This window comes from Oculina patagonica, chromosome 5 (genome assembly GCF_052425735.1).
Source record: "Oculina patagonica isolate OP01 chromosome 5, crgOcupat, whole genome shotgun sequence".
Taxonomy (NCBI): domain Eukaryota; kingdom Metazoa; phylum Cnidaria; class Anthozoa; order Scleractinia; family Oculinidae; genus Oculina; species Oculina patagonica.
Genome location: NC_135762.1, coordinates 24,682,045 through 24,709,609, shown reverse-complemented (window position 1 = coordinate 24,709,609; position 27,565 = coordinate 24,682,045). Strand labels below are relative to the sequence as shown.

Here is a 27,565-nt window from a genome sequence, read left to right as displayed (position 1 = left end):
GGGCGTTCCACTTATCGAGCTAGCTTGCGCTAAAATTACGACATATTTTGCTAAGGTACCGTAGTTAAAACAACCTGAAACCGTATTGATTTTTGCCGATTAATTTTACAATCTGTCATAAACAGTTACAGCATATGCGCAATACGGCGATTGCTGAAGGAAGTGCAGATCAAGATTTTAAGGTCACGGACAAACTGGTTCTGTCGCCCGTTTTCAGAATCTATGTGGAGTGGGGTAGAGTTAGTAGAGAACTGGTCTAATATAGTAATGAACAGTAAAGGAAGTGCTTATACGAGGTCATAAATATTACAAAGGTAGAGCTGAAGCAATGAAAATCAGTGCAAAAAATAATATCAAATTAAAAATGAGGAAGCAGTCGACGGCCTTCCGTTGGTATAAAAAAGGTTCCCTTGTAGATTTGTCTCCATTTCTCCATTTTCAGTGGAGGAAGATTATCAGTGGATTCTAGCGGGCTTAAGGTCACGTTGGTGAATTTTGAACAAATACATCAACATGTGGCTTTGCTGCTCAGTAGAAAAAACTACTTTGTGTGCAGGCCCCGGTTGTTCAAAGGGTGGAAAACGTTTTCCACCGGTTCAATCGCTGTCCACTGCATGGATAGCGTAGTTTTGTTTTGCTAACACTTACTTACTGGATGGCGTTTTATTCGGTGGATAGCGTTTACTTATTCACCCGTTGAACAAGTGGGCCCAGATGGATAGACACATCAAGGCCTGTATCAGGAGTTGCACACGTCGTTTTCATTTCAAACCTCAGCCAAGTTTTACTGTTTATTAACTCAGGTCCAGCCAGACAGATAGTCATTTTTTGTCGGTCTCAACCCTTTGCGGAGTGGGGTAGGGTGAGTCCGAGATAGGCTTGCATGGACTACTGCACGGACTTGTAGTTGCTGAATATGCGCAGTGAAAGAATTACTACTACGAGGTCAGAAATGTTACGCTAATACAGGAGAAACAATAGGAAAACTGGTCCCAATTCAGGTGTAAAATATCATAATCTGCGAATTTAGGATATCAAGTGAAGAATGAGGAAACATTTGACAGCCTTCAGATGGTATAAAAAAAGGCTCCCTTGTCGATATGCATCCATTCTCAGTGGAGAAAGGTATAACACGTCCTTTGCCACAAGAGGAACGAAGAACTGCTGCTTTGCTGTTGGAAGAGAAAAATGGTAAGTGTTTTTTGACAATTTAAATTGCTGGGCGTTAGCACCGAGGACAAAACGTACCTTGAAAATAATGCAGAAACAGGAGCGATGTTGGCTTGCATTTCAGCACAAGCGATAAACCTTTAACATATGCTGTATTTTTTCCACCCGTCAGGAGTTCAAGGTGTTCCTTCTGTGTTTGGTCATCCTAGTTGCTGCCACATCTGCAGCGAAAGTCTGTAAATGTGAAGAAGAGAAAAAGGTACAATTAATTTAAAGTCATGTCGTTTTATACTTTAGCCGCTTGTAAGGTATTCACGCCAGTTATTTCATGTGTAGTGGAGGCTTCTAAAACAGATGGGAGTTGCAAACAGTATCGTAAAAAATATAAAGGTGTCTTTTGCAGAACTCTCACGTCGTCAAATTTTGGAACTGATATTTGATGTGGAAATTAAGTGGAAAAATTAGTAGTCAATGTGAGAGACGACAAAAATTCAATAAACCTTCAGTTGCAATTTAATGCTAACTGTTGTTTCTTTGACTTTGCAGGTGACCAAGTACAAGTTGAAGGTAAAGGATGGAGATAAAGAGGTTGAAGAAGAAGTTGAAGTGGACACTGAGAAACAAACAGAGAAATACCGCATTCCAAAGACAGATTCCGGGAACTCGGGAGAAGTCGATGTTGTTTACGACTTCAAAAAGGTAAATTTTACCTTCAACAGGAAAGAGGGGGTGGTTGCATTTTGCTTTCTTGTACCACTGCAAAGAATACAGTCACTGATTTTAATTAAATGTTTTCTTAATTACTTGCCTGCTCTTTCGACTCACCCATTTATATATGTATATTAATTTCACTTTACACTAGTTCGTTTTATTTACTTTTTCCCTAAACGTGCATAAGTGTAAGTAATAACATCGTGACAGCTTTATATGTTTTTCATTTGTTGCAGAACTTGACCATGCAACGACTCTCTGCTGCAAAAGCCTGTTTCCTGAGTGAATCCACTGAAGATATGCCCAAACCTGATGACCTCGTCAAGTTACTCGACCAGGTAATAAATTCGTTTTCATTTCGAAATTTATATTACATTCCCACAGTGTTCCTTTTTGAAGATATAGAATTGAATTTCAATGTTATATTTTAATGTCGTTTCGAAACTGCGAAATCCGAACATTAAGTTTCAAATCGGTTCTAAAACTCTTTAGATAAGCTGATGTTTATCCAAACTAAACGAGACTAGATATCCGCAAAAACGGGGAAAATGCTTGGAGGAAGTCTAAGGGTTGTGAACACTAGCTTAAAGTCTTTAGTTTCTAAGCTGCATGTATTTCTATACAATGAAGGCACAATAGGTTTATGTTACTCTTTTCGTTTTTTCCTTACAGAAAAACCCACCATCGACAACTGTTAAAAATGCAACTAACAGTAAATACGAAGTTGTTTCGGAACTCACTGACCGCTCGGATCTGAGTGATGAGATGGCTTCTCTGTGTGCCAAGCTGCCCATTTATCGCGTCAAGGAGACAACTTCCCCGCGTGAGTGTTACACCTTATTAGCTAATGTGATCAATGTGTTTTTAGGATAAAAAAAGTGCCATCCATTTAGTGATTGCTAAAAAAAAAACTTTAACTTTTCAGCCGAATTTTAGTTTGCAAGTGATGTCGTGAAAATTTTCATTAAAAAGAGGGGGAGGATGACATTTAAATAAATTTTGTCTTTCATGAAAAATGTCTTTAGTATTTCTTGCGCTTAAACCACCTGTACACAGCCTTAATCGATCAAAGTCTCCAAATATAGCTTTTTATCTAGCTTACACACTTTGAAGGAGATGTATGGGGTGGGTAGGGCATGCGTCTTATGTACGGGTTGTCGAGTAAATAACTTACTTAGTTACTTACTCACTCACTTATTTACTTACTTATCTTGCAGGTGGCAAGCGTTGGCCTTGCTATACGTACTGCTACAAATATTACTATTATTGCTACACGTATCATTGGACGCATGGCTATGCTTGGTACGTTTGTTACAAGTGGAGATGCTACATTCGCTGTTAGGAAAAGCGATGGCTGCCGCAGGGCTACTAAAACAGCCCGTGCAAGGAGAGAGTGACTTTCGAATGATTTTATTATTCAAAATGATTTAAGAATGCATGGTATCGCAACCAGCTGCTACATAAATAAGCTTTCACTAGTTGACATAGTTGTCAGAAATTAGAAAGCTATGTTCGAGAACTGAGCTGAAAACATTAAATAGGAATCGCATCGTAATATATTTGTAGCCATAGCCGAACTTTTCAAACGAGGCAGATTCGCTAAGATGTTGCTTTTTTAACTTTTGTGCTTTTTGTATTTGTTAAATTTCTCGGTAAGAAATAACGCGATGTACGAAGCGCAGTTATCAATGGTAAAAAGCATAACTGGTGCAAATTAAACAACAATTAAGAGACAAAGCAAATAAAGTCACTTTTGTTTTTAAAGACCTTTTTGTCTTTTTTGACTGGAAGTGAAGACACTTTCTCTGTAGCATCCCTCCCCTTCCCTTTTTTGTCAAGCAATATTGGCTTTGGAAGACTTCTAGAATCAAATTTGTAAAAATATATATAACTGGGGCATTTCCCTGTGATATTATTTCTGACTGAACTGCTTGTCCTGATTTGGTATTTAATATCAGTCTTTTTTTAGTTTCTTCGAAAGGATTTTCTGAAGATTTCACTCATGTAACAAAATAAATGAAAGTTCTTTTGGATTGGATAACTGGTGCAAATTATACAACAAATTGAGACATAAAACCAATAAAGTAACTTGTGCTTTAAAAGAAACTACCCCCTCCCCCCCCCCCCCCCCCTCTTTCATCTCCCAAAAAATGTTCTCTGCAAATCCGGAAAAATATTCATTTGCCTTTGTGTCGCGCAATATCGATCGACTTCTTATAAAGGCATCTTTTCCATGATATAATCTACGGATTTGTTTCCATCAGAGACTTATTCGATTGATTATTATTTGATTATTTCCTTTACCTTCATCATATGTTAAAGATTTTCTGAAGTTTTTACATTAATGGATGGCATTGCAAAAATCAGTATTTGTCTCCCTAAGTGGTTTGGTTGTTTGATCGGGTTCATCTCGTGATGACAGGAAGTTGTTTTTCTCCATTCCACGGGGGCTTTCTTTTCAGAAAACTTCATTTCTTGACTAAGAAAGCCCTTGACTTAAATTTGCATCCGTACTTTTGGATTTCAGTCGTTTTGTTGAGACTGATGTACGTAACGCAAGTTCTTGCTCAAAGTACCATATTTCGAAACTACCCGCACCAGTGTGTTTGCGAGTTGCCATCATCGATCAGGGATTTCCCCTATTGGCAAAACGAAGCTACCGCCATCAGGAAGAGAAGTGCATTTCTGAGAAATCTGCATGTTGGCGTTTCTGAGAAAACATTCCCTTAGAAGAAAATTATACATTCATTTATATTTTCACGAATTATTAAGCAAAAAGTATCCGCCATAGATTGTGTGGCAAGGTACGCTGCAAAATAGCCGAAAAGAGATTGTTCTGAGAACCGCGAAAGCTTCCCGAAGCTAATTACAGTGAGTGGAAAGTTTGCTTTACAAACTTTTTTCTCCAAACTTACATAAATACCGTGGCCATCTTGTGATAAAAGCACATCACAAGAACACATCCAAAGTTTTCAAGTAAAATTAACCATAACTGACCTGCTACATGCATTAAAATGGTTTAAGAGGAAATCCGCCAGGACTTCGAGTAGTTATTGGACAAAATTATGTACCAAAATTATTTACACCTGATTGCAAGCTTTTGTGTTACTGCTTTAAATATCTTATCGGAAGAAATCTTTTCTAACAACACCAAACATCGAAAACAAATTTCGAAGTTCCACTGAGTTCTCATGAATCGCTTAAAAGATGTGAACTTTTGCCCATAGCTTGTGAACTTTGAATATCATTTTCTCAGACTCTGATAAGAAATTGTTGTACCAGAATTATTTCCACCTTATTGCAAACTTTTTTGTTACTGCTTTAAATATCTTATCAAAAGAAATCTTTTCTAACAACACCAAACATCGAAAACAAATTTCGAAGTTCCGCTGAATTCCACTGAATCGCTTAAGACGAATTTACAAAATGGCTACACGTGAGATTTTGCCTATACCTTGTGAACTTTGAAATTCATTTTCTCAGACTCTGATAAGAAATTGTTGTTGGTGTTATCACGGATAATTACTTACATCTTTACCTTTTATTAAGGGTAGGAAATAACGCAATAGGATTTAAATTATTCTGGTACTTGATTTTTGCCCAACTTTAATAAATATTACTCGACTTCCTAGTGGATTCCGTCTTAAACGCAATTCAATTTTCTTGCCCTGAACTCTTTCAAGAAAACATTCGCACTAGGTCACGCACTCACGCTAGGTATTAAAGCCCCTGAGACTGCTGTAACGCACGTTTTAATTTGCTTTAAGTTCCATATTTGGAAACCCCTCGCTCCATGATCTAGTCATTGCGCGAGTTACAATGTCGTAATGATCGGGGATTTCCCCTTTTGGCAAAAGCGAGCTGCCGCCATCAAAGAGAATGCCGGCTTTCCGAGAAATCTGTTGGCTTTTCTGAGAAAATATGCACTCGGAAGAAATATACATTCGCACATACTTATAGGAGTTATGTACAAAAACAAACGGTAAAGTAGAATTGTGTTCACCGCGGTCAAACGTCTCAGACAGTTTTTCTTTCCATTTTCGGGAATTTCGTTTTTTTAAAAGAGCAGGTATGAGCAAGGATAGTTAAAACAATTGCTGCGTGTAAATATATTTCCATTACCTCGAATAAGCGAGTATTTTTACTTTTTAAACGCTCCGCAACCGAACCGAATGCTTTTACAAATGGCGCCGAGAAGTCCGTAACTAATACTTATTTGCAAACACGTAGAACGCTTTTAGTATAAAGCCACCGAAAAATTATTAAACCATCAGAATACTAGTAAAGTATCGATCTTTGAACGGTGAAAAGAAGAACCTTATATTTGAAGTACTTTCTTGTTTTTTTATTTTTATTTTATTTTTTTACATATTTCTATCGTTTGACCGCGGTCGGGGAATCGTGTGGTAAGCTACGCATGCAATATAGCCGAAGGGAGATTGTTCTCAGAACCGCGAAAGTATCGGCGAAGCTAATTACGGCGAGTGGAAAATATGCTTTACGAACTCTATACCTCAACTTAACATTAATACAATGGAACCTTCTTAAGGCGACCAGTTGTTGATAAAAAGCACATCACAAGAACACATCCAAAGTTTTCGAGTAAAATTAACAATTGCGGCTGACCTGCTACATGAACTGTCGATGGTTTATATGCAATTCAAATCTTTTGCCCTAAAACCCCCCAACGAAACATTCGGCACGATCGAAGTCACGCACTCACGCTATTGTAGGTATTAAAGCCCTTGTGTTATACTTTGGTAGGTGCATACATGAAGGAGATGCACTTCCAACTTTTCGCACCAATATATTTCAAATTAACTAAAGCTGCGTTCACATTTTACGCGAAAAATGTTTAGAATAAACATGTTTCACCTAAAAGAAACCATTATGACAAGATCATAATGGGATTTTATGACAAGGCATCCTTGAAGGCAGTCGCCCCCAGGCTAAGGCGTTTGACGTAAAATGACTATTGAGTTTCCAACCAATCACGATCAACCGACCTCGGGATGTCACAGTTCTTAAGTGTGCTCTACATTGCACTCGCCCCTTTTAGATGCGCACCATCTCACTGGTCACATCGCTTCGCTGTCAGTGAATTTTTAATTTTCCACCTCCTCCCCTTCCGCCTGCCTGTGGATTACTGCCGTAGTTTACCTATATATTTTGTGCTTTAGTGTTTTATTTACAATTTTAGTAGGTGGCGGTTTTCCCCCCACCTTTGCTGAGTAGATATTTGTTAAGTGTATATCGGCAGATCTTGAAAATAAACTTCGTCACCTTAGGTGGCCAAATTTACTCCAACCAAAGACTCTGTGTTTCATTAAGTAGCCCTCAGCAAACTAGTGCGACACCATGCAGAGCTCTTGATCGCGCATAGCTTATCCTTTTTCCTATATTGTTATAAAATGTCTTGTTATAAAACATGCTTGTTATTGCATTGTTCACATTAGGTGTCAGTTTCAAACACGTTTCCTGCCTGGTGTGTAATTTGTGCGGTTTCACGGTTCTTGCATAAATCTTTACACTTTAGGGACGGACCATTATTTTCTTGGAGGGGGGGGGGGGAGGGGGGATGAAAAAGTTTCCTCTGCAAACTTTTTTTTTAGTTTATGCACCTCTGCAAACATTTTTTTTTCGAAATTCTTACTATTTTTTGTGATACGTTTTGTGTTTGCAAACAATTTATTTTGTCTTTCCAGGCCCTGCAAACAATTTTTTTCAATATTTTTCACCCCTCCCCCCCCCCCTCCAAAAAAATAATAATCCGTCCCCTATTTATCCGTAAAAATATACCTCGAAATTACAATAAATTTTCCATTAAATCTTTGTCTTTCTGTCTATTTTCAAGGCATTCGATGAAGCAGGGCTTTCAAGCGTTTAGCTATGGCAAGAGGACAGTATTGTCATAATTTGTGCTATCAGTCGGTAACAGAATATTTTTATGTTGTGAAGTTTGTTTTTGCATTGCAATGCTGCAATGCTGCGCGCTTGTAGCCGTCGTCGTGAACTTTCGTGGCGATATTCTGCCAAATATTCTGCTTTCTATCCATCACCGATAATTCATTCATAGTCCATATTTTAAATAAACATTTTGATCACATAGAAGGCCCAAATTTGAAGCTTTTGGGCACTTGCCTCCTCACGCCACATGTTCGCCATTTTTAACTTGTTTAGTCAGATCATGATTGAAACTACCTCGTTAGGTAGTTTCAATCATGATCTGACTAATCATGTTTCAATCATGATTTGCGCAATGCACTGCCTAATGTGAACACTTTTAACAACGAAACATGTTTCATTCGTGATGAGACTAATCATGTTTCGGCCTAATGTGAACGCAGCTTAAGCCACAGATCTGTGACACAAATTTCCTAGCTATAAAATGTACACTGCGAAACCTGTAGTCCCTATTTTTCTCCCCAAAAATCGACGCGCGTTGCACGGGAAAATTCTGCAGTGCTGTAAATTAGTGTAACTTCATATTTATGTGACCATTTTAATACTGCTCACCGCCTTTTTTTACAGAGAAATTATGGTTACTTTACTCTATTTTGTTTTAGTTCACTTCTTCAAAACTTTATGTTAATTTATTAGTGCCCCCAATTAGTTTGTAAAAGCTTAATACTGTTAATTGTTTTTACTAATCCGTGGATGTCATTATTCTACCGTCTGCTGTTTAAATCAGACCTCTGACACTGTTTAAGCAAGGCTTCCGTTGTCTGACGGCTATTTTTCTCAAATACTTATTTTAGGAAATTAACGCTTGTGTTAATTAAGGTATTTGAAATTAACGCGACTTAAATAAACGCGTATTGAAGAAAAATTACTTCCCAATAAAGAAAATTAACGCGAAAGAGGGGGGTAACATTTCAAAATGAAGGAAATTAACGCGATATACACAAAGAAAAAATATGTTGAGACGACAGAAACAAGTTTACAATTCAAGACTAGCCGTATAATCATAAACGTAGGGTTAAGCAGAGGAATCTGAGCGCCTCGAGCGTTCTTCACATTTTTAGTGATACCGGCAGATTTCCACCCTGATGAAATAATGCCTTTTCCTAGGAGTCAAGAACGACTGGACTGTTTCGAGAAATTGGGGCCAAAATAACGGAAATTAAGGTCATGGAAAGTACCGCTCCACTCAATTTAACAAAAGTCAACGTGACTTACATGTAAATTCGCGTTAATTTCATAAAAGACTTTTTTGTGGCTCAATACCTAACATGACGTGGATCCCAATTTGATTAATTTCTAGCCCTTTTATTATATAATCTGCCGGAAATAGTTACAGCCATGCGTAATACTTCGGTTGCTTAAGGAAATGCTGACTGTAGGTCTCCATGTCATGTTTGGCGACTTTAAAATCAATTCATCGAAATGTCACCAACTGCTAGAAAAAATCCATTGTGAGTTATATATGCAGATAAACACTTAAAAAGGTAATTTAGTTTTTGCCAGGATTTGTCATGATCTGTGCACCAAATTTAACAGTCATAAAAAAATATTGTTTTAGGTCCAGCACAAATATTCGAGCTCTTCCGCCTGTTTACAGAAGCCGTATGTTGGGTTGGGTAGTGTGTGAATCTGACCGGGAACTGACTTTGAATAATAGTTGTTGTGTATGCGCAGTTGTACCATAACTGAAGGAAGTGCTAACACAAAGTCATAAAGGTTAGGGAAGTAAAGCTGAAACAGAATAATATTAAAAATGAGGAAATATTTGACAGCCTTCAAATGGTATAAAAGAGGTTTGTACTCATCAAGTTACATCCATTCTCAGTGGAGAAAGGTATAACAAGTCCTCTGCCACAAGAAGAACGAAGAACTGCCGCTTCTCTGTTACAAGTGAAAAATGTTGTGTTGCATTTGACAATAATTTTATTTGCTTTCTACACGTAGGATAGATCATAGAGGGTCTATTATACTTGGTTGTTTAACCCAACGAATTTAAGTGTCGGTTTGCGGGTACATTTCTATTTATCTGGCGGTTTACAGTCAAGAAATTATGGCGGTTTCGGTCTTTTGGAGAAAACAAAAACTTTTTGCTGTCTAGGAAGAACAAAATATTGCGTTTTGCGGAATGTGTGAACACCCTGTAATATTCTCTCTTCAATGCAGTCACTAAGAATCCATAGAGTGTGGCTGGTTGGCTAATTCCTGCATAAGCGATAAATCTCTAACACATATAGTTTTTTCTGTCATCAGGAGTTCAAGGTGTTCCTTCTGTGTTTTGCCGTCCTTGTTGCTGCCACATCTGTTTGTAAATGTGAAGACAAAAAGGTATAATTTAAAGTCATGTTACTTCATGTAATTGAGCGATTTGTTAACTGCCCTTAAGTTTGCATCGATAATTTCATGTCGGCAGTCAGACGTACTGCCCAAAAACTTAAATTTTCAAAACAGAATTGAATTCTTTTAATGTACGTATGCAATCATTAATCCAACTTGGTCTTTTATAAAACTCTTCGTTAAACTGCCGAGAAATTTGTCTGATTAAGACTGAAAACGAATGAAAAATTAGGATTACAATGTTATTTCCAAAAATTCAAAAACATTCGACCCGTGCAACTAATACCTACTGATGCCTTCCGTACTAAAGAGTTCTCCGTCATTTTCCTTCTAAATTAGAGCTTATGCTATAAGAACCAAGTATAAATTGTTGTCCCAAGGAAAGATTACAGAAAGTTATCAAAGGGATATATTGACTATGAAAATGTCGTTTTTTGACTTAACAGGAAACTGCGTCCAAGTACAAGGTTAAAATAAAGGATGGAGATAAAGAGGTTGATGAAGAAATTGAAGTCGACACTGAGAAACAAACAGAGACCTTGCATGTTCCGAAGACAGATTCCGGAAACGCAGGAGAAGTCGATGTTGTTTACGACTTTAAAAAGGTAAAAAAAATTATAGGGGCAGAGTAGCCAGAGATGGCGTGATTCCTTTTCGCTTACTTTTTTATTGGACAGGTCCAGTATTCTTTTAAAAGAAACGATCTGGGTACTATTTAGGAATTTACAGCGATTTTTACCTTAAATTTTCTTTACTCGTTTAATTACTCACTCCATCGCTCGTTCACTTTCTCACTCACAGCATTTGACATGTATTATAGTTTGCTAAGTTTTTCGTTTAACCCCAGTTCATTAATTTACTTTTTTTCTAAACGAGAATTATATAAGTTATAACAGCATTTCCTATTTTTCATTTGTTGCAGAACTTGACCATGCACCGACTTTCTGCTGCAAAAGCCTGTTTTCTGAGTGAATCTACGGAAGATATGCCCAAACCTGATGACCTCATCAAGTTACTTGATCAGGTAGTGCGCATGATTGAGATTTGTTTTCATTTAATCATGTACATCATGAAGTTTCAATTGTGTCTGGAATATAATTTTAAAAATACATTTTAAAGTCGTTCCGTACTCGTGAATTCCGAACATTTAGTTTAAAATTAGTTTTAAAACCGTTACCTAAGCTGGTGTTAATCCCAAGTTTAACAACGAGCGAAGCACGATAGCACTTCCTCTCCAGTTCCTAAAATACCGTATTTATTCGATTAAGCGCCCAACCTCGAATAAGCGCCCATCTCGATTAAGCGCCCACCCTGAAGGTACGAAAAGTTAATAAGCGCCCAGCCTCGAATAAGCGCCCACCCCCCACCCCACAAAGAAACTGAAGTGCACAAGAGGAGTATTGAATATTGAAATTGACTAAGTACTACTAAGAGATTTCCCCCATGACCAAGTTTTCTAAGTATTTTACAGAAACTTTCAATGAACAGTTAAAATTCTGCTTTAGCACATCTTCACGTTTTGTTATTAGTGTTTTGTTACAAAAATAAACTTACTATTTGCTGAAAATAGTGCAAAATTAATAAGCGCCCAGCCTCGAATAAGCGCCCAACTCGAATAAACGCCCACCCTCAATGTCCAAAAATTTAATAAGCGCCCAGGGCGCTTAATCGAATAAATACGGTACCTGCCGTCAGGGATGCCCAGGGATTGCTCCCCTATATCGACCAGGATACTTTCTACTCCCCTACATACAAAGCTGCTTGTATTTATTTTGGCTAACGTTTGCTCTTGTAATTCTTTACAGCAAAGCAACGCCCCAGCAAGGAACGGAACAAACAGTGTATATGATGCTGTTTCGGAACTCACTGATCGCTCGGATCTGAGTGATGAAATGGCGTCCCTGTGTGCCAAGCTGCCCATTTATCGCGTCAAGAAGGCAATGTTCATTTCTCAACGTAAGTTGTTAATATAATTAATGGTGCGTTTAGAATAAAAAAAGCAATTTCTTGTGTCATCTGTATTTAGTGCCTGCCGGGATCTATATAAAACTTCCAGACATCTAGTCGAGAAACGAAACACCAGTTTAATGTTTTCGTCTGGGACATGTAAATGCTAAGATTGTAAAGAAGAGATAAGGCAAAAAAGACAGTTTACCTTGCTTGATTGCTTACTTTTCGCACGTACGTACGTACTTACTTAATTTTACTTACTTTTTGCAGGTGTGAAGCGTTTCACTTTCGATTTCACTTACTTATGTTGCGACACTTACTGCTACAAGTATAGATCTTGGTGCTATAATGCATGGGGCTATTGTTACCCTTGTTACAAGCGGAAGTGCTACAGGAGATGTGATTGGTATTGGTGTAAAATGCATCCAATCTAAACAGATCAAGGGATATCTAAAAAGATCAAGTTGTCAAGAATCATCGTAATGTTTTTGTCTTGATTTGAAACGTATAGAATGATTAAGCTGATTTAAAATTAACGTTTGTTAACCTGTAACAGTGGATAAAAATTATAGCGTGGTACTCTAAAACATTTAAAAGATTAGTGGCTAGACTATACAGATTAGGCTGTAAAATTAAGTTGGATAAACATAGAGCTTTTTTTTAATCAGGACTATCTTCGCAATATATAATCGTCAAAGATCTCAAATAAGACAGATCCGCTAACATGTAAATTTGCAGAAAAAAGGGTTTTCAGATGGAAAAAACTTAGTTACATTTTAAAACACTTATGACATGAATGTAGAGTACAATAATGCTATGGTGAAAATTATAATTGGTGCCAATTAAACAACAATTAAAAGATTAATTAAAAACGTCACTTGACTCAGTAGATTTGTGTTTGTGTATTTTGAGAAGACACTGTCACTGTATGATTATTTCTCTCCTCCCCCCCCCCCCCCCCGCTCCCCCCTACAATCCCCTTCAACAAGCATCTTAGTAGTGCCAGTCTCGGCGCCAATCGGAAAATTAAAAATTCCCGCCTTTTTGTCACGCAATTAAAAGTCTTCATGGAGTCTAACACGGGAATTGAAATATTGAAAGGAAAATTTAAAGAATATTTAGCAGCCAAAATCTGCAACAAACACAACGCAACGTAACACTTTCTTTAGTTTAAGTAGTAGAGCTAAGACGAAGAGAACTGTTTCAAATATGAAATAAAAAAAAAAAAAACATGACAACATTTCATATGTATTTAATAACCTCAGTTTACATGAAGTCTAATACAAAATTGCATTGCCGTAACTGGAAAATACCAGCCAGTGTTACTATAGAAAGAGTTTGTGGAAAATTCACAAGGAAATCTTGCTTATACAGTTTTTTTTAAATAACAGACATGGAATATAAAGATCTACTTATTGAGACGGAAAATTGGTTGAAATGGCGGCTGTACACAGAGGCCAGAAACTCATAACACATGGCTCGTGAAGAATTTTTCCCCATCCTTTTTGCATCAGAAACATCACGGGTAGGGTTAATTCCATTTCTTACACCCTTGCGCGATAATTGGGTCATTATGATCACTTAGTAACTATAAAACACTCAGCTCTTTGTGTCGCGCCATATTGATCGACTTCTTGGAATCTAGTTCGAGAAACTTATATAGGCATTTTCCCTATGATATTATTAAAGGATTTTTTTACTTCATTCTCTTGATAAAGATTTTCTAAAATTTTCACACTAATGAATAGCATCGCAAAAATCAGAATTTGTCTTTAAGCGGTTTGGTTGTTTGCTCAGGGTCATCTCGGGATCAGTTTGTTGTTTTTCTCCATTCCACAGAGGCTTTCTTTTCAGCAAATTTCATTTCTTGACTAAAGTTGGTAAAAGAAAGCCCTTGACTTAAATTTGCATCCGTCCTATTGGATTAATGTCATTTTGTTGAGACTGTTGTACGTAACGCACTTTCTGTTGTACGTAACGACTGTTGTACGTAACGCACGTAATGATCGGGAATTCCCCAAGCTATTTGCAAAACTAACCTGCCGCCACCAGGAAGTGAAGTGCTTTTCCGAGAAATCTGTTGGCGTTTCTGGGAAGAGATGCATTTGGAAAGTGTATACCCATATATTTACAGAAATTATGAAGCAAAAGTTATACGCCACCGTGAATTGTGTGGCGAGCTACGCATGCAACATTGTCGAAGGGAGACTGTTTTCAGAACCGCAAAAGCATCTGCGAATGGAAAATTTTCTTTACAAACTCTACACCACAACTTCACTTAAATACAGTGAAAGCCCCTTAAAGCCAGGGTCGGCCAGGGGGTAAGTGGTATACCAGTATACGTGAAAAGCATGTACCCAATATACCCAAAATTTCCCCTCAAAATTATGCAAAATACGAAAATTTGGAAAAACACATTATACTTTATACCCATAAAAGGCCCAACTTTAGCGTAAAATACTGTATACTCAATTTAAAATCCCCCTGTATACCGTATACCTAAAAACCCTGGCCGACCCTGTAAAGCGGCCAGTTCTTGATAAAAAAGCACATCAAAATTGAGAACATTGACCTGCTACATGTAATGGTTTAAACGCAATTCAATTCTCTTGCCCCGGAACTTCTTTAAGAAACATTCGCACGAAGTCACGCACTCTGGCTGGGTATTTAAGCCCCTGTGTGGACCAAGCGGTTTATTGTTTGTTTTTCTCGGAACTGCCATCGGGATCATCTCGGGATGGCAGTTTTTATTCTCCATTCCGCCAGGGGCGTTCTTTTAGCAAAATTAATTTCTTGACCAAGGAAAATTCCAAAAGAGGAATAGATAATTGGTAAAAGAAAGCCCTTGACTTGTCCATCCGTGGATTACTGTCATTTTGTTGAAACTAATGTAACAGCTCATGTAATGCGCGTTTTTGCTTTAAGTACCATATTTGGAAACTCCTCGCTCCAGTCTTTACGCGAGTTGCCATGTCGTAATGATCGGTGATTTCCCCTATTGGCAAAACCAAGCTGCCGCCATCAGGAAGAGAAATGCTTTTCCGAGAAATCTGTTGGCTTTTCTGAGAAAAGGTGTCCTTGGAAGAAAAATATATACCCACATATTTACACGAATTATGTAACAAAAAGTGTACGCCACGATGGAATTGTGTGCAGAAAAAGTGCGCTCGGAAGAAACATACATTCGCACATATTTTACACGAGTTTTGTACAAAAACATACGGCAAAGTGGAATTGTGTTCACCGCGGGTCAAAACGACAAACGTCTCAGACAGTTTTTCTTTCCATTTCGGGGAATTTCGTTTATTTTAAAAAGCAGCTGCAGGTATGAGCAAGGATAGATAAAAAAATTGCTGATGGTAAATATAATTCCATTCCCTCGAATAAGCGAGTAAACCGAATGCTTTTACGAATGGCGCCGACAAGTCCGTATTTAATACTTGTTTTCAAACACGTAGAACGTTTTTAGTAAAGCTCCAAAAAAAATAGTAAACCATCACAATACTAGTTAAGTATCGATCTTTGAACAGGAAAAAGAAGAATCTTATCTTTGAAGTACTTTTCTTGTTTTCTTGTTTCTATCGTTTGACCGCGTTCGGGAAATCGTGTGGCAAGCTACGCATGCAATATGGCAGAAGAGAGATTGTTCTCAGAACCGCGAAAGTATATATCGGCGAAGCTAATTACGGCGAGTGGAAAATTTGCTTTACAAAATCTATACCTCAACTTCACATAAATACAGTGGAACCCTCTTAAGGCGACCAGTTGTTGATAAAAAGCACATCACAAGAACACATCCAAAGCTTTCGAGTAAAATTAACAATCGCGGCTGACCTGCTACATGAACTGTCGATGGTTTGAATGTAATTCAAATCTTTTGCCCTAAAACCCCTCAACGAAACATTCGGCACGATCGAAGTCACGCACTCACGCTATTGTAGGTATTAAAGCCCTTGTGTTATACTTTGGTAGGTGCATACATGAAGGAGATACACTTCCAACTTTTCGCACCAATATATTTCAAATTAACTAAAGCTGCGTTCACATTTAACCCGAAACATGTTTAGAATAAACATGTTTCAACGAAACATGTTTTGCTTAAACATGCTTGTTATTGCATTGTTCACATTAGGTGTCAGTTTCAAACACGTTTCATGCCTGGTGTGTAATTTGTGCGGTTTCATTACGGTTCTTGCATAAATCTTTACACTTTATTTATCCGTAAAAATAAACCTCGAAATTACAATAAATTTTCCATTAAATCTTTGTCTTTCTGTCTATTTTCAAGCCCTTCGATGAAGCAGGGCTTTCAAGCGTTTAGCTATGGCAAGAGGACAGTATTGTCATAATTTGCGCTATCAGTCGGTAAAGTTGTGAAGTTTGTTTTTGCATTGCAATGCTGCAATGCTGCGCGCTTGTAGCCGCCGTCGTGAACTTTTGTGGCGATATTCTGCCAAATATTCTGCTTTCTATCCATCACCGATAATTCATATTGTATCGCTTTATTAGCCCATATTTTAAATAAACATTTGGTCACATAGAAGGCCCAAATTTGAAGCTTTTGGGCACTTGCCTCCTCACCACATGTCCGCCATTTTTAGTGTAGTGTTTACTACACTTATGGAGTTAGTTTAGTGGGGAAGCGAACGCTACGCCAGACGTAAACAATAAATTGCGCAGTCAAGTGGAACAAGCACGTAGACATGCATATACAAATTAGACGGGAACAGGCTTGTCCACGAATGTTCTAAAGCAATGGGTTAAAAAATTCGCGACAGGGAAAAAAGGTACTCACAGCGTGAGATAAATGTACTGCACCAAAATAAACTAATAAAAAATCTTCCAGCCAGTGTACAACCCTGTGAGATGGTAACAGATTCACGCGAGTAATAACGCAAACAAAATACTTAATGTAAGTTTTTTAAGTGGATTCCAGAGATACCGGCAGTAAAATGAGAGGAAATTTAAAACTTACAAAGGATACACGTCACGCAAACTAGCAGTAAGAGATTAGAATTTGAGTTCTGAGCAGTTAATGGAGAGGAAAATGGTCATCACAACATAAGATGAATGTACTGCACTAAAATAAACTGCTAAAAATCTTATAGCCAGTGCCCAACTCCGTGAGATGGCAACAGATTCACGCGAGTAATCGCGCAAACAGAATGGATTCCAAAGATACCAGAAGTAAAATGAAAGGACATTAAAACTTATAGAGTATAAACGTCACGCTAGCTAGCAGTAAGTGATTAGAATTTGAGCTTGCTGTGACGTCAGCCAGGTAGCAAGTTCATACAGATTTCATTATTGAAGAATGCCACAAGGCTGACTCGAATTAGCTACCTTCTTTAGTCACTGATCATGAGGTGATGTGCTTAATTTTTGTTTAAACAAATTAAAATTTATAGTTTGCTGAGTGATGCCATTTAAATACCTCCCGTTTATTCACTGCAAGATCTGAAAAACCGTTGTCAATGTGTTGGGGGAAATTCTTCTTGAGACAGATCACGTTATCGAAGAACGTGGCGCGCAGGGATGACTCGAATCATTTTCAATAAGAAAGCTACCTTCTTTAGTCACTGAGGTGATGTGCTTAAGTTTTTTTTAACAAAATCAATAGTTTGCTAAGTGATGCCGGGGGGGGGGGGGGTTTCCCAAAAATTTCCCAGTTCCAAATTTTTACGAAACAGTCGACAAGAAACGAGGGTCATACAATGCACTAACATAGGCTTACAAATGAACTGAAAAATTCTTACATAAAAATCTGTCACATGAGCTCATAAATAATGAGAACATTGTTGGATTTTCTTCATTCTCACTTTTCCAAAAATAAATAATAAAAATATTCAGGCGGCCCCAAAAAATTAAAGCGGGCGGGGACGAGAAACATTTTTTTTTTACTTGGCCTTACTGACACGTGGTCGCCCCATCAGGTCTTGCGAAGGTAAGTTTCAATCTGCACAACGCACTAAATGATCGTTCTGCAGAACACGATGTAGCAGGTTTCACTGCATGGATATGAACCACGTAAGGAAACTCTGAAAACTTATCAAATATATTACGTATTCTCTTGGATTGTCTCCAGCATTTCTGAAACAGCCATGTAGCCTAATCCTACCGTGCACACGACAAAAGCTCGCGCACATTTTCTGCTCGGCTTTCAAAATCTCGCCGTCGATTTTGTAAAATTTAGCAACGCGGAGAAGCTTTCTTTATCAGGTGTTTAACTGTGACAGATATTTGCAGTACAGTGCCAAACAGTAAAAAAATACAAATATGTATATCAACAAATGAGCCCCTTCACTATTAACGAGAAACTCATCAGGTGCTAAGCAATCACTCACACGCTGACTTTTGGTTAAAATAGAAAATATCTATCTCTTCGAAAAAAGATTCTTTAAAAACTGGCTTTGCCCAAATTTCTCTTGCTGCCCAAAAAATCTGAGTTGACCAAAATTTGGGGGAGCTGCAGCCCCCCCTGCCCCCCCCGGCCCGTACGCCTATGGCCACTAACTACCTCCCTTAGTTACTGCAAGATATGAAAAACTGCTGTCAACGTGTTGGGTGAAATTCTTCTTTAGACAGATCACGTTATCAAACAACATGACAGACGTGTCTCGTCCTGTCTAACAATTACCAGACCTCCAAGGTCGACTGGTGACGAGTCACGTGACAACTTTTTTTAAACACTACACTGTCCGTATGGACCGCTCGTTAACTTGTTTAGTCTGATCGTGATTGAAACTACTTCGTTAGGTAGTTTCAATCATGATCAGACTAATCATGTTTCAATCATGATTTGCGCTATGCACTGCCTGATGTGAACACTTTTAACAACGAAACATGTTTCATTCGTGATGAGACTAATCATGTTTAAGCCACAGATCAGTGACACAAATTTCCTAGCTATAAAATGTACACTGCGAAACATGTAGTCCCTATTTTTCTCCCCACAAATCGACGCACGTTACAAGGGAAAATTCTGCATTGCTGTAAATTAGTGTAACTTCATATTTATGTGACCATTTTAGTACTGATCACCGCCTTTTTTTACAGAGAAATTATGGTTACTTTACTCTATTTTGTTTTAGTTCACTTCTTCAAAACTTTATTTTAATTAATTAGTGCCCCCAATTAGTTTGTAAAAGCTTAATACTGTTAATTGTTTTTACTAATCCGTGAATGTCATTTTTCTATCATCTGCTGTTTAAATCAGACCTCTGACACTGTTTAAGCAAGGCTTCCGTTGTCTGACGGCTATTTTTCTCAAATACTTATTTTAGGAAATTAACGCTTGTGTTAATTAAGGTATTTGAAATTAACGCGACTTGAATTAACGCGTATTGAAGGAAAATTACTTCCCAATAAAGGAAATTAACGCGAAAGAGGGGGTAACATTTCAAAATAAAGAGAATTAACGCGACGCGATGTTTTTAAGGTGCAGCACAAATATTCGAGCTCTTCCGCCTGTTTACAGAAGCCGTATGTTGGGTTGGGTAGTGTGTGAATCTGACCGGAAACTGACGTTTAAATAATAGTTGTTGTGTATGCGCAGTTGTACCATAACTGAAGGAAGTGCTAACACAAAGTCATAAAGTTTAGGGAAGTAAAGCTGAAACAGAATAAAATTAAAAATCAGGAAATATTTGGCAGCCTTCAAATGGTATAAAAGAGGTTTGTACTCATCAAGTTACATCCATTCTCAGCGGAGAAAGGTATAACAAGTCCTCTGCTACAAGAAGAACGAAGAACTGCCGCTTCTCTGTTACAAGTGAAAACATGGTGTGTTGCATTTGACAATAATTTTATTTGCTTTCTACACGTAGGATAGATCATAGAGGGTCTGTTATAATCTGGCGATTTGGCTGTTTAACCCAACAAATTTAGGTGTCGGTTTGCGGGTACATTTCTATTTATCTAGCGGTTTACGGTCAAGAAATTATGGCGGTTTCGGTCTTTTGGAGAAAACAAAAACTTTTTGCGGACGTCTAGGAAGAACAAAATATTGCGTTTTGTGGAATGTACGAGCCCATTCTCTCTTCCATGCAGTCACCAAAAATTCATAGAGTGTGGCTGGTTTGCTAATTCCTGCATAAGCGATAAATCTCCAACACATATAGTTTTTTTTTCTGTCACCAGGAGTTCAAGGTGTTCCTTCTGTGTTTTGCCGTCCTTGTTGCTGCCACATCTGTTTGTAAATGTGAAGACAAAAAGGTATATTTTAAAGTCATGTCACTCCATGTAATTGAGCGATTTGTTAACTGCCCTTAAGTTTGCATCGATAATTTCATGTCGGCAGTCAGACGTACTGCCCAAAACGTAGATTTTCAAAACAGAATTGAATTCTTTTAATGTACGTATATGCAATCATTAATGCAACTTGATCTTTTATAGAACTCTTCGTTAAATTGCCGAGAAATTTGTCTGATCAAGACTGAAAACGAATGAAAAATTAGGATTACATTGTTATTTCCAAAAATTCAAAAACCTTCGACCCGTGCAACTAATACCTACTGATGCCTTCCGCACTAAAGAGTTCTCCGTCATTTTCCTTCTAAATGCAAGTATAAATTGTTGTCCCAAGGAAAGATTACAAAAAAGTTATCAAAGGGATACTGATTAACTATGAAAATGTCGTTTTTTGACTTTACAGGAAACTGCGTCCAAGTACAAGGTTAAAATAAAGGATGGAGATAAAGAGGTTGATGAAGAAATTGAAGTCGACACTGAGAAACAAACAGAGACCTTGCATGTTCCGAAGACAAATTCCGGAAACGCAGGAGAAGTCGATGTTGTTTACGACTTTAAAAAGGTAAAAAAATTATAGGGGCAGAGTAGCCAGAGATGGCGTGATTCCTTTTCGCTTACTTTTTTATTGGACAGGTCCAACATTCTTTAAAAAAAAAAACGATGTGGGTACTATTCAGGAATTTACAGCGATTTTAACCTTAAATTTTCTTTACTCGTTTAATTACTCACTCCATCGCTCGTTCACTTTCTCACTCACAGCATTTGACATGTATTATAGTTTGCTAATTTTTTCGTTTAACTCCAGTTCATTATTTTACGTTTTTTCTAAACGAGAATTATATGAGTTATAACAGCATTTCCTATATTTTTCATTTGTTACAGAACTTGACCATGCACCGACTTTCTGCTGCAAAAGCCTGTTTTCTGAGTGAATCCACGGAAGATATGCCCAAACCTGATGACCTCGTCAAGTTACTTGATCAGGTAGTGCGCATGATTGAGATTTTTTATCATTAAATCATGTACATCATGAAGTTTCAATTGTGTCTGGAATATAATTTAAAAAATACATTTTAAAGTCGTTCCGTACTCTTGAATTCCGAACATTTAGTTTAAAATTAGTTTTAAAACCGTTACCTAAGCTGGTGTTAATCCCAAGTTTAACAACGAGCGAAGCAAGATAGCACTTCCTCTCCAGTTCTTAAAATACCGTATTTATTCGATTAAGCGCCCAACCTCGAATAAGCGCCCATCTCGAATAAGCGCCCACCCTGAAGGTACGAAAAGTTAATAAGCGCCCAGTCTCGAATAAGCGCCCACCCCCCACCCCACAAAGAAACTGAAAATGTTATTTGTAAAATGTAATTTATTTACCCACGTGACACGGAAGAGCTCAGGAGCTCGTAAAGACGTGTCCGTGCATCCGAGATCGAATTGGAATTTGGAGTGTTGGTTTTTGTGGAGGGAGGAAAACCGGAGAACCCGGAGAAAAACCCTCGGAGCAGGAACGAGAACCAACAACAAACTCGACCCACATATGGCACCGCGCCGGAATCGAACCCGGGCCACATTGGTGGGAGGCGAACGCGCTCACCACTGCGCCACCCCTGAATTTAAGTGCACAAGAAAAGTATTGATTATCGAAATTGACTAAGTACTACTAAGAGATTTCCCCCATGACCAAGTTTTCTAAGTATTTTACAGAAACTTTCAATGAACAGTTAAAATTCTGCTTTAGCACATCTTCACGTTTTGTTATTAGTGTTTTGTTACAAAAATAAACTTACTATTTGCTGAAAATAGTGCAAAATTAATAAGCGCCCAGCCTCGAATAAGCGCCCAACTCGAATAAACGCCCACCCTCAATGTCCAAAAATTTAATAAGCGCCCAGGGCGCTTAATCGAATAAATACGGTACCTGCCGTCAGGGATGCCCAGCGATTGCTCCCCTATATCGACCAGGATACTTTCTACTCCCCTACATACAAAGCTGCATGTATTTATTTTGGCTAACGTTTGCTCTTGTAATTCTTTACAGCAAAGCAACGCCCCAGCAAGGAACGGAACAAACAGTGTATATGATGCTGTTTCGGAACTCACTGATCGCTCGGATCTGAGTGATGAAATGGCGTCCCTGTGTGCCAAGCTGCCCATTTATCGCGTCAAGAAGGCAACGTTCATTTCTCAACGTAAGTTGTTAATATAATTAATGGTGCGTTTAGAATAAAAAAAGCAATTTCTTGTGTCAGCTGTATTTAGTGCCTGCCGGGATCTATATAAAACTTCCAGACATCTAGTCGAGAAACGAAACACCAGTTTAATGTTCAGTTTTCGTCTGGGACATATAAATGCTAAGATTGTAAAGAAGAGATAAGGCAAAAAAGACAGTTTACCTTGCTTGATTGCTTACTTTTCGCACGTACGTACGTACTTTCTTAATTTTACTTACTTTTTGCAGGTGTGAAGCGTTTCGATTTCACTTACTTATGTTGCGACACTCACTGCTACAAGTATAGATCTTGGTGCTATAATGCATGGGGCTATTGTTACCCTTGTTACAAGCGGAAGTGCTACAGGAGATGTGATTGGTATTGGTGTAAAATGCATCCAATCTAAACAGATCAAGGGATATCTAAAAAGATCAAGTTGTCAAGAATCATCGTAATGTTTTTGTGTTGATTTGAAACGTCTAGAATGCTTAAGCTGATTTAAAATTAACTTGTGTTAGCTTGTAACAGTTGATAAAAATTATAACGCGGTACTCTAAAACAAAGTTGCCAAGAAATTCACTTGTATTGTATGCTGTAGCTAGGCTTAACAGAAGAGGCTGTAAAATTAAGCTGGACAAACAAAAAGCTTTTCTTAGTCAAGACTATCTTCGCAATGTATAATCGCCGAAGATCTCAAATAAGACAGATTCGCTAAGATGTTAATTTTCAGAAGAAAAAAAAAAAACGGTTTTTTAGATGGAAAAACGCAGATACATTTTAAAACACTTATGACATGAATGTAGAGTACAATAATGCTATGGTAAAAATTATAATTGGTGCCAATTAAAAAACAATTAAAAGATTAATTAAAAACGTCACTTGACTCAGTGCTTTTAATATAAAGAAATTTGTGTTTGTGTGTTTTGAGAAGACACTGTCACTGTGTGATTCTTTCTCTCTCCCCCCCCCCCCCCCCCCCAACAACAACAACAATACTTTATTTAACCACGCAACACCTAGGAGCGCAAGCGCTCGTTAAAATGTGTGCGTGAACGCAAAATTGTATAAAAGAAAAAAAAGATATATAATTATCTATGTAAATATGTATTATATAATAGGCGCCTAAAAAGAGTTAAACATATTAAAACCTAAAATATTTACCTGTAATCGTTTTAAAGTTAAAAGATCGTTAGCATCCCTTACAAATGGTGGTATTCCCCTCCCCCCTACAATCCCCTTCAACAAGAATCTTAGTAGTGCCAGGCTCGGCGCCAATCTGAAAATTCCCGCCTTTTGTCACGCAACATAGACTTCATGGAGTCTAACACGGAAATTGAACTATTGAAAGGAAATTTTAAAGAATATTTAGCAGCCAAAATCTGCAACAAACACAACGCAACGTAACACTTTCTTCAGCTTAAGTAGTAGGGCTAAGATTAAGAAAACTGTTTCAAATATGAAGTAAAAAACATGACAACATTTCATATGCATTTAATAACCTCAGTTTACATGAAGTCTAATACAAAATTGCACTGCCGTAACTGGCAAATGCCAGCCAGTGTTACTATCGAAAGAGTTTCTGTGGAAATTCACAAGGAAGTCTTGCTTATACAGTTTTGTTTAAACAACAGACATGGAATATAAAGATCTACTCATTGAGACGGAAAATTGGTTGAAATGGCGGCTGTACATAGAGGCCAGAAAACTCATAACACATGGCTCATGAAGAATTTTCCCCATCTTATTTGCCTCAGAAACATCACGGGCGGTAAATTCCATTTCTTACACCCTTGCGCGATAATTGGGTTATTATGATCACTTAGTAGCTAAACACTCAGTTCTTTGTGTTGCGCAATATTGATCGACTTCTTGGAATCTAGCTCGGGAAACTTGTATAGGCATTTTCCTTATGATATTATTAATGGATTTGTTTTAACTTCATTCTCTTGAAAAAGATTTTCTGAAATTTTCACACTAATGGATAACATGCAAAAATCAGAATTTGTCTCTAAGGACCTCTAAGCGGTTTGGTTGTTTGCTCAGGGTCATCTCGGGATCAGGTAGTTGTTTTTCTCCATTCTACAGAGGCTTTCTTTTCAGCAAATTTCATTTCTCGACTAACTAAAGGTTGGTAAAAGAAAGCCCTTGACGTAAATTTACATCGGTACTATTGAATCACAGTCATTTTGTTGAGACTGTTGTACGTAACGCACGTTCTTGCTTTATAAAGTACCATATTTGGAAACTCCTCGCTCCAGTCTTTGTGCGAGTTGCCATGTCGTAATGGTCGGGGATTTCCCCTATTGGCCAAACTAACCTGCCGCCATCAAGAAGAGAAATGCTTTTCCGAGAAATCTGTTGGCGTTTCTGAGAAAAGATTCCTTTGGAAAAAATATATATATACCCACAAATTTAAACGAATTATGAAGAATTGTGTGGCAAGCTATACATGCAGCTGTTTTAAGAACCACGAAAGCACCGGCGAGTGGAAAATTTTCTTCACAAACTCTACACCACAACTTCACATAAATACAGTGAAAGCCCCTTTGAACTATCCAGTTCCTGATAAGGGCTAGTTTTAGCTCAAGATGAACGTGAATGACTCTAATTTATACTAGTATTCTGTCGATGGTTTAAACGCAATTTAATTCTCTTTCCCTAACCTTTCAAGTAAACATTCGCATGGCGTCACGCACTCACGCTGGGTATTACTAGAGCTCTTCTGTGTGGGCCGCGATAAACGTTGGTAGGTGCATACATGAGGCCGGTTACACACTTCCAACTTTTCACACCAGTACAAGTTAACTGCACCACGAATGTGACACAGATTTCCTAGCTATTAAATGTACCCTGCCAAATATGTAGTCCCTATTTTTCTCCCAACATATCGACGCACGTTAAACCGGAAAATTTTGCATTGCTATAAATAAGAATAACTTCATATTTACGTGACTTTTTTAAAACTACTCGCCGCCTTCTTTTACAGAGAAGTTATGGCTTTATGCTCTATTTTGTTTAACTTCACTTTTTAAAACTTTATGTTCCCAATTGATTTGTAAATAAGCTTAATACTACTGTCAATTTTTTTAGTACTCTGTGGATGTAATTGTTTTATCATCTAGCGTTTAAATAAGACTTCTTAACAAGACTTTCGTGACTGTAAATACTTTCAAATACACTCTTTACGCCATTAGAAATTAACTGAGCCCTCTATATAATTAAACCAACATATGTCACATTTTCTCTTGATATAATCAACTGTTAAGTGGCGAAGATCGTGGATCAGTTTCACGCTTTCTAGATTGTTCAGGGAACGCATGCTCGTTCTAAAATTGCAGACTATTTTGTGCCCCTTACATGACATGGATATCTGTCTGAGCCCTTTTATTATATAAGCTGCCATAAATAGTTACAGCATATGCGCAATACTTCGTTTGCTGAAGGAAATGCTGATTATAGGTCTTGAGGTCATGTTTTGTGAATGTTTTAAAAATCAATAAAAGCAAAATTTCACGCGCTGCTGGAAACATCTGTTGTGAGCCATGCAGATAAACCACCAAACGATATAAACTTTATCACGAATTGTCGCATGCTCTGTGCACCAAATTATACAGTGATGATGTCTCCCGGCTTTTTCAGAATCTATATAAAGAGTGGGGTAGGGTGTGAATCTGACCGGAAACTGGCATTGGGCATGAGTAACAGTTGTTGGGCATGCGCAGTAGTGCAATAACTGAAGGAAATGAACAGATAATAGAGCAAAAACAGTTAAAATTTGTGTAACCTCATATTTCTAAGACCTTTATAGCACAACTCACCGCCTTCTTTCGAGAAAATTATTGTTTCTTTACCTTACTTTGTTATAATTCACTTTTTCAAAACTTTATTTTACTTCATTAGTGTCCAAATTAGTTTGTCAAAGCAAAATACCGTTGACAATTATAGACTTACATTTGTGTCGATTTTTTTAATAATCAGTAGATGAAATTATTTTATCATCTGACACATTTCATGATCAGCAAGACTTCAGTGACTGTAAATACTTTCAAGTACACCCTGTGTGCCATTAGAAATTAACTGAGCTCTCCATATCACACCAATTTTACTCTCTCTGGATATATCGACTGCGAGGTGCGCGAAGATCGCGGATTCGGTACCTTCTTTCCAGATTGTTAAGGAAACGCGAACTCGTTCTTAAATTCCGGACGTTTTGTGCCCCTTACATAACGTGGACTCCGTTTGATCAGTTTTAAGAGTCCTTTAATTAAATAAGCTGCCTTAAATAGTTACAGAATATGCGCAATACTTAGTTTGCTGAAGGAAATGCTGATTACAGGTCTTGAGGTGACCGTCATGTTTTGTGAATGTTATAGCAAAATTTCACGTGCTGCTGAAAATATCTGTTGTGAGCCATGTAGATAAACCATCAAGCGATATAGCCTTTATCATGATTTGCCATGCCCTGTGCACTAAATTGTACAGTCATGATGTCTCCCGCTTGTTTTCAGAAGCTATATAAAGAGTGGGGTAGGGTGTGAATCTGACCGGAAACTGGCATTGAGCATAAGTAACAGTTGTTGAGTATGCACAGTTGTGCCATAACTAAAGGAAGTGAACAGATAATAGAGCTGAAACAGTTAAAATTTGTGCAACTTCATATTTATAAGCCCTTTTTAGCACAACTCATCGCTTTCTTTTGAGAAAAGTATTGTTACTTTACTCTATTTTGTTTTAATTCACTTTTTCAAAACTTTGTTTTACTTTATTAGTGTCCAAATTAGTTTGTCAAAGCAAAATACCGTTGACACTTGAGAGATGATGAAAGATAAAATTATTTTATCATCTGACACTGTTTCATGATCAGCAAGACTTCAGTGACTGTAAATACCTTCAAATACACCCTGAGCGCCATTAGAAATTAACTGAGCTCTCCATATCACACCAATTTTACTCTCTCTGGATATATCGACTGTGAG

At 37.7% G+C, this 27,565-nt stretch overlaps 3 protein-coding genes across 4 annotated transcripts; all 3 read left to right on the top strand.

Annotated features, from left to right (window-relative positions):
• Positions 1-446: 446 nt before the first annotated feature.
• Positions 447-3,645, top strand: LOC144653467 (uncharacterized). Its single transcript, XM_078513460.1, has 6 exons — positions 447-1,191; positions 1,343-1,429; positions 1,717-1,869; positions 2,118-2,219; positions 2,554-2,704; positions 3,099-3,645. Exons 1-6 carry the CDS (start codon positions 1,189-1,191, stop codon positions 3,221-3,223), a joined length of 621 nt encoding a protein of 206 aa, XP_078369586.1. The 5' UTR covers positions 447-1,188; the 3' UTR covers positions 3,224-3,645.
• LOC144653462 (uncharacterized) lies at positions 1,225-23,092 on the top strand. Of its 2 annotated transcripts, none has more exons than XM_078513455.1 (6): positions 1,225-1,322; positions 20,250-20,343; positions 20,783-20,941; positions 21,262-21,363; positions 22,418-22,568; positions 22,838-23,092. In XM_078513455.1, exons 1-6 carry the CDS (start codon positions 1,318-1,320, stop codon positions 22,993-22,995), a joined length of 669 nt encoding a protein of 222 aa, XP_078369581.1. In that variant the 5' UTR covers positions 1,225-1,317; the 3' UTR covers positions 22,996-23,092. The 2 variants fall into 2 exon arrangements, with proteins under 2 accessions (XP_078369581.1, XP_078369582.1); XM_078513456.1 differs by lacking the exon at positions 1,225-1,322 and adding an exon at positions 19,841-19,911 and having other exon boundaries at positions 20,269-20,343.
• On the top strand, positions 9,212-13,069 carry LOC144654107 (uncharacterized). Its single transcript, XM_078514210.1, has 8 exons — positions 9,212-9,220; positions 9,655-9,747; positions 10,096-10,170; positions 10,626-10,784; positions 11,102-11,203; positions 11,985-12,135; positions 12,400-12,666; positions 13,020-13,069. Exons 1-7 carry the CDS (start codon positions 9,212-9,214, stop codon positions 12,561-12,563), a joined length of 753 nt encoding a protein of 250 aa, XP_078370336.1. The 3' UTR covers positions 12,564-12,666; positions 13,020-13,069.
• Positions 23,093-27,565: the final 4,473 nt, after the last annotated feature.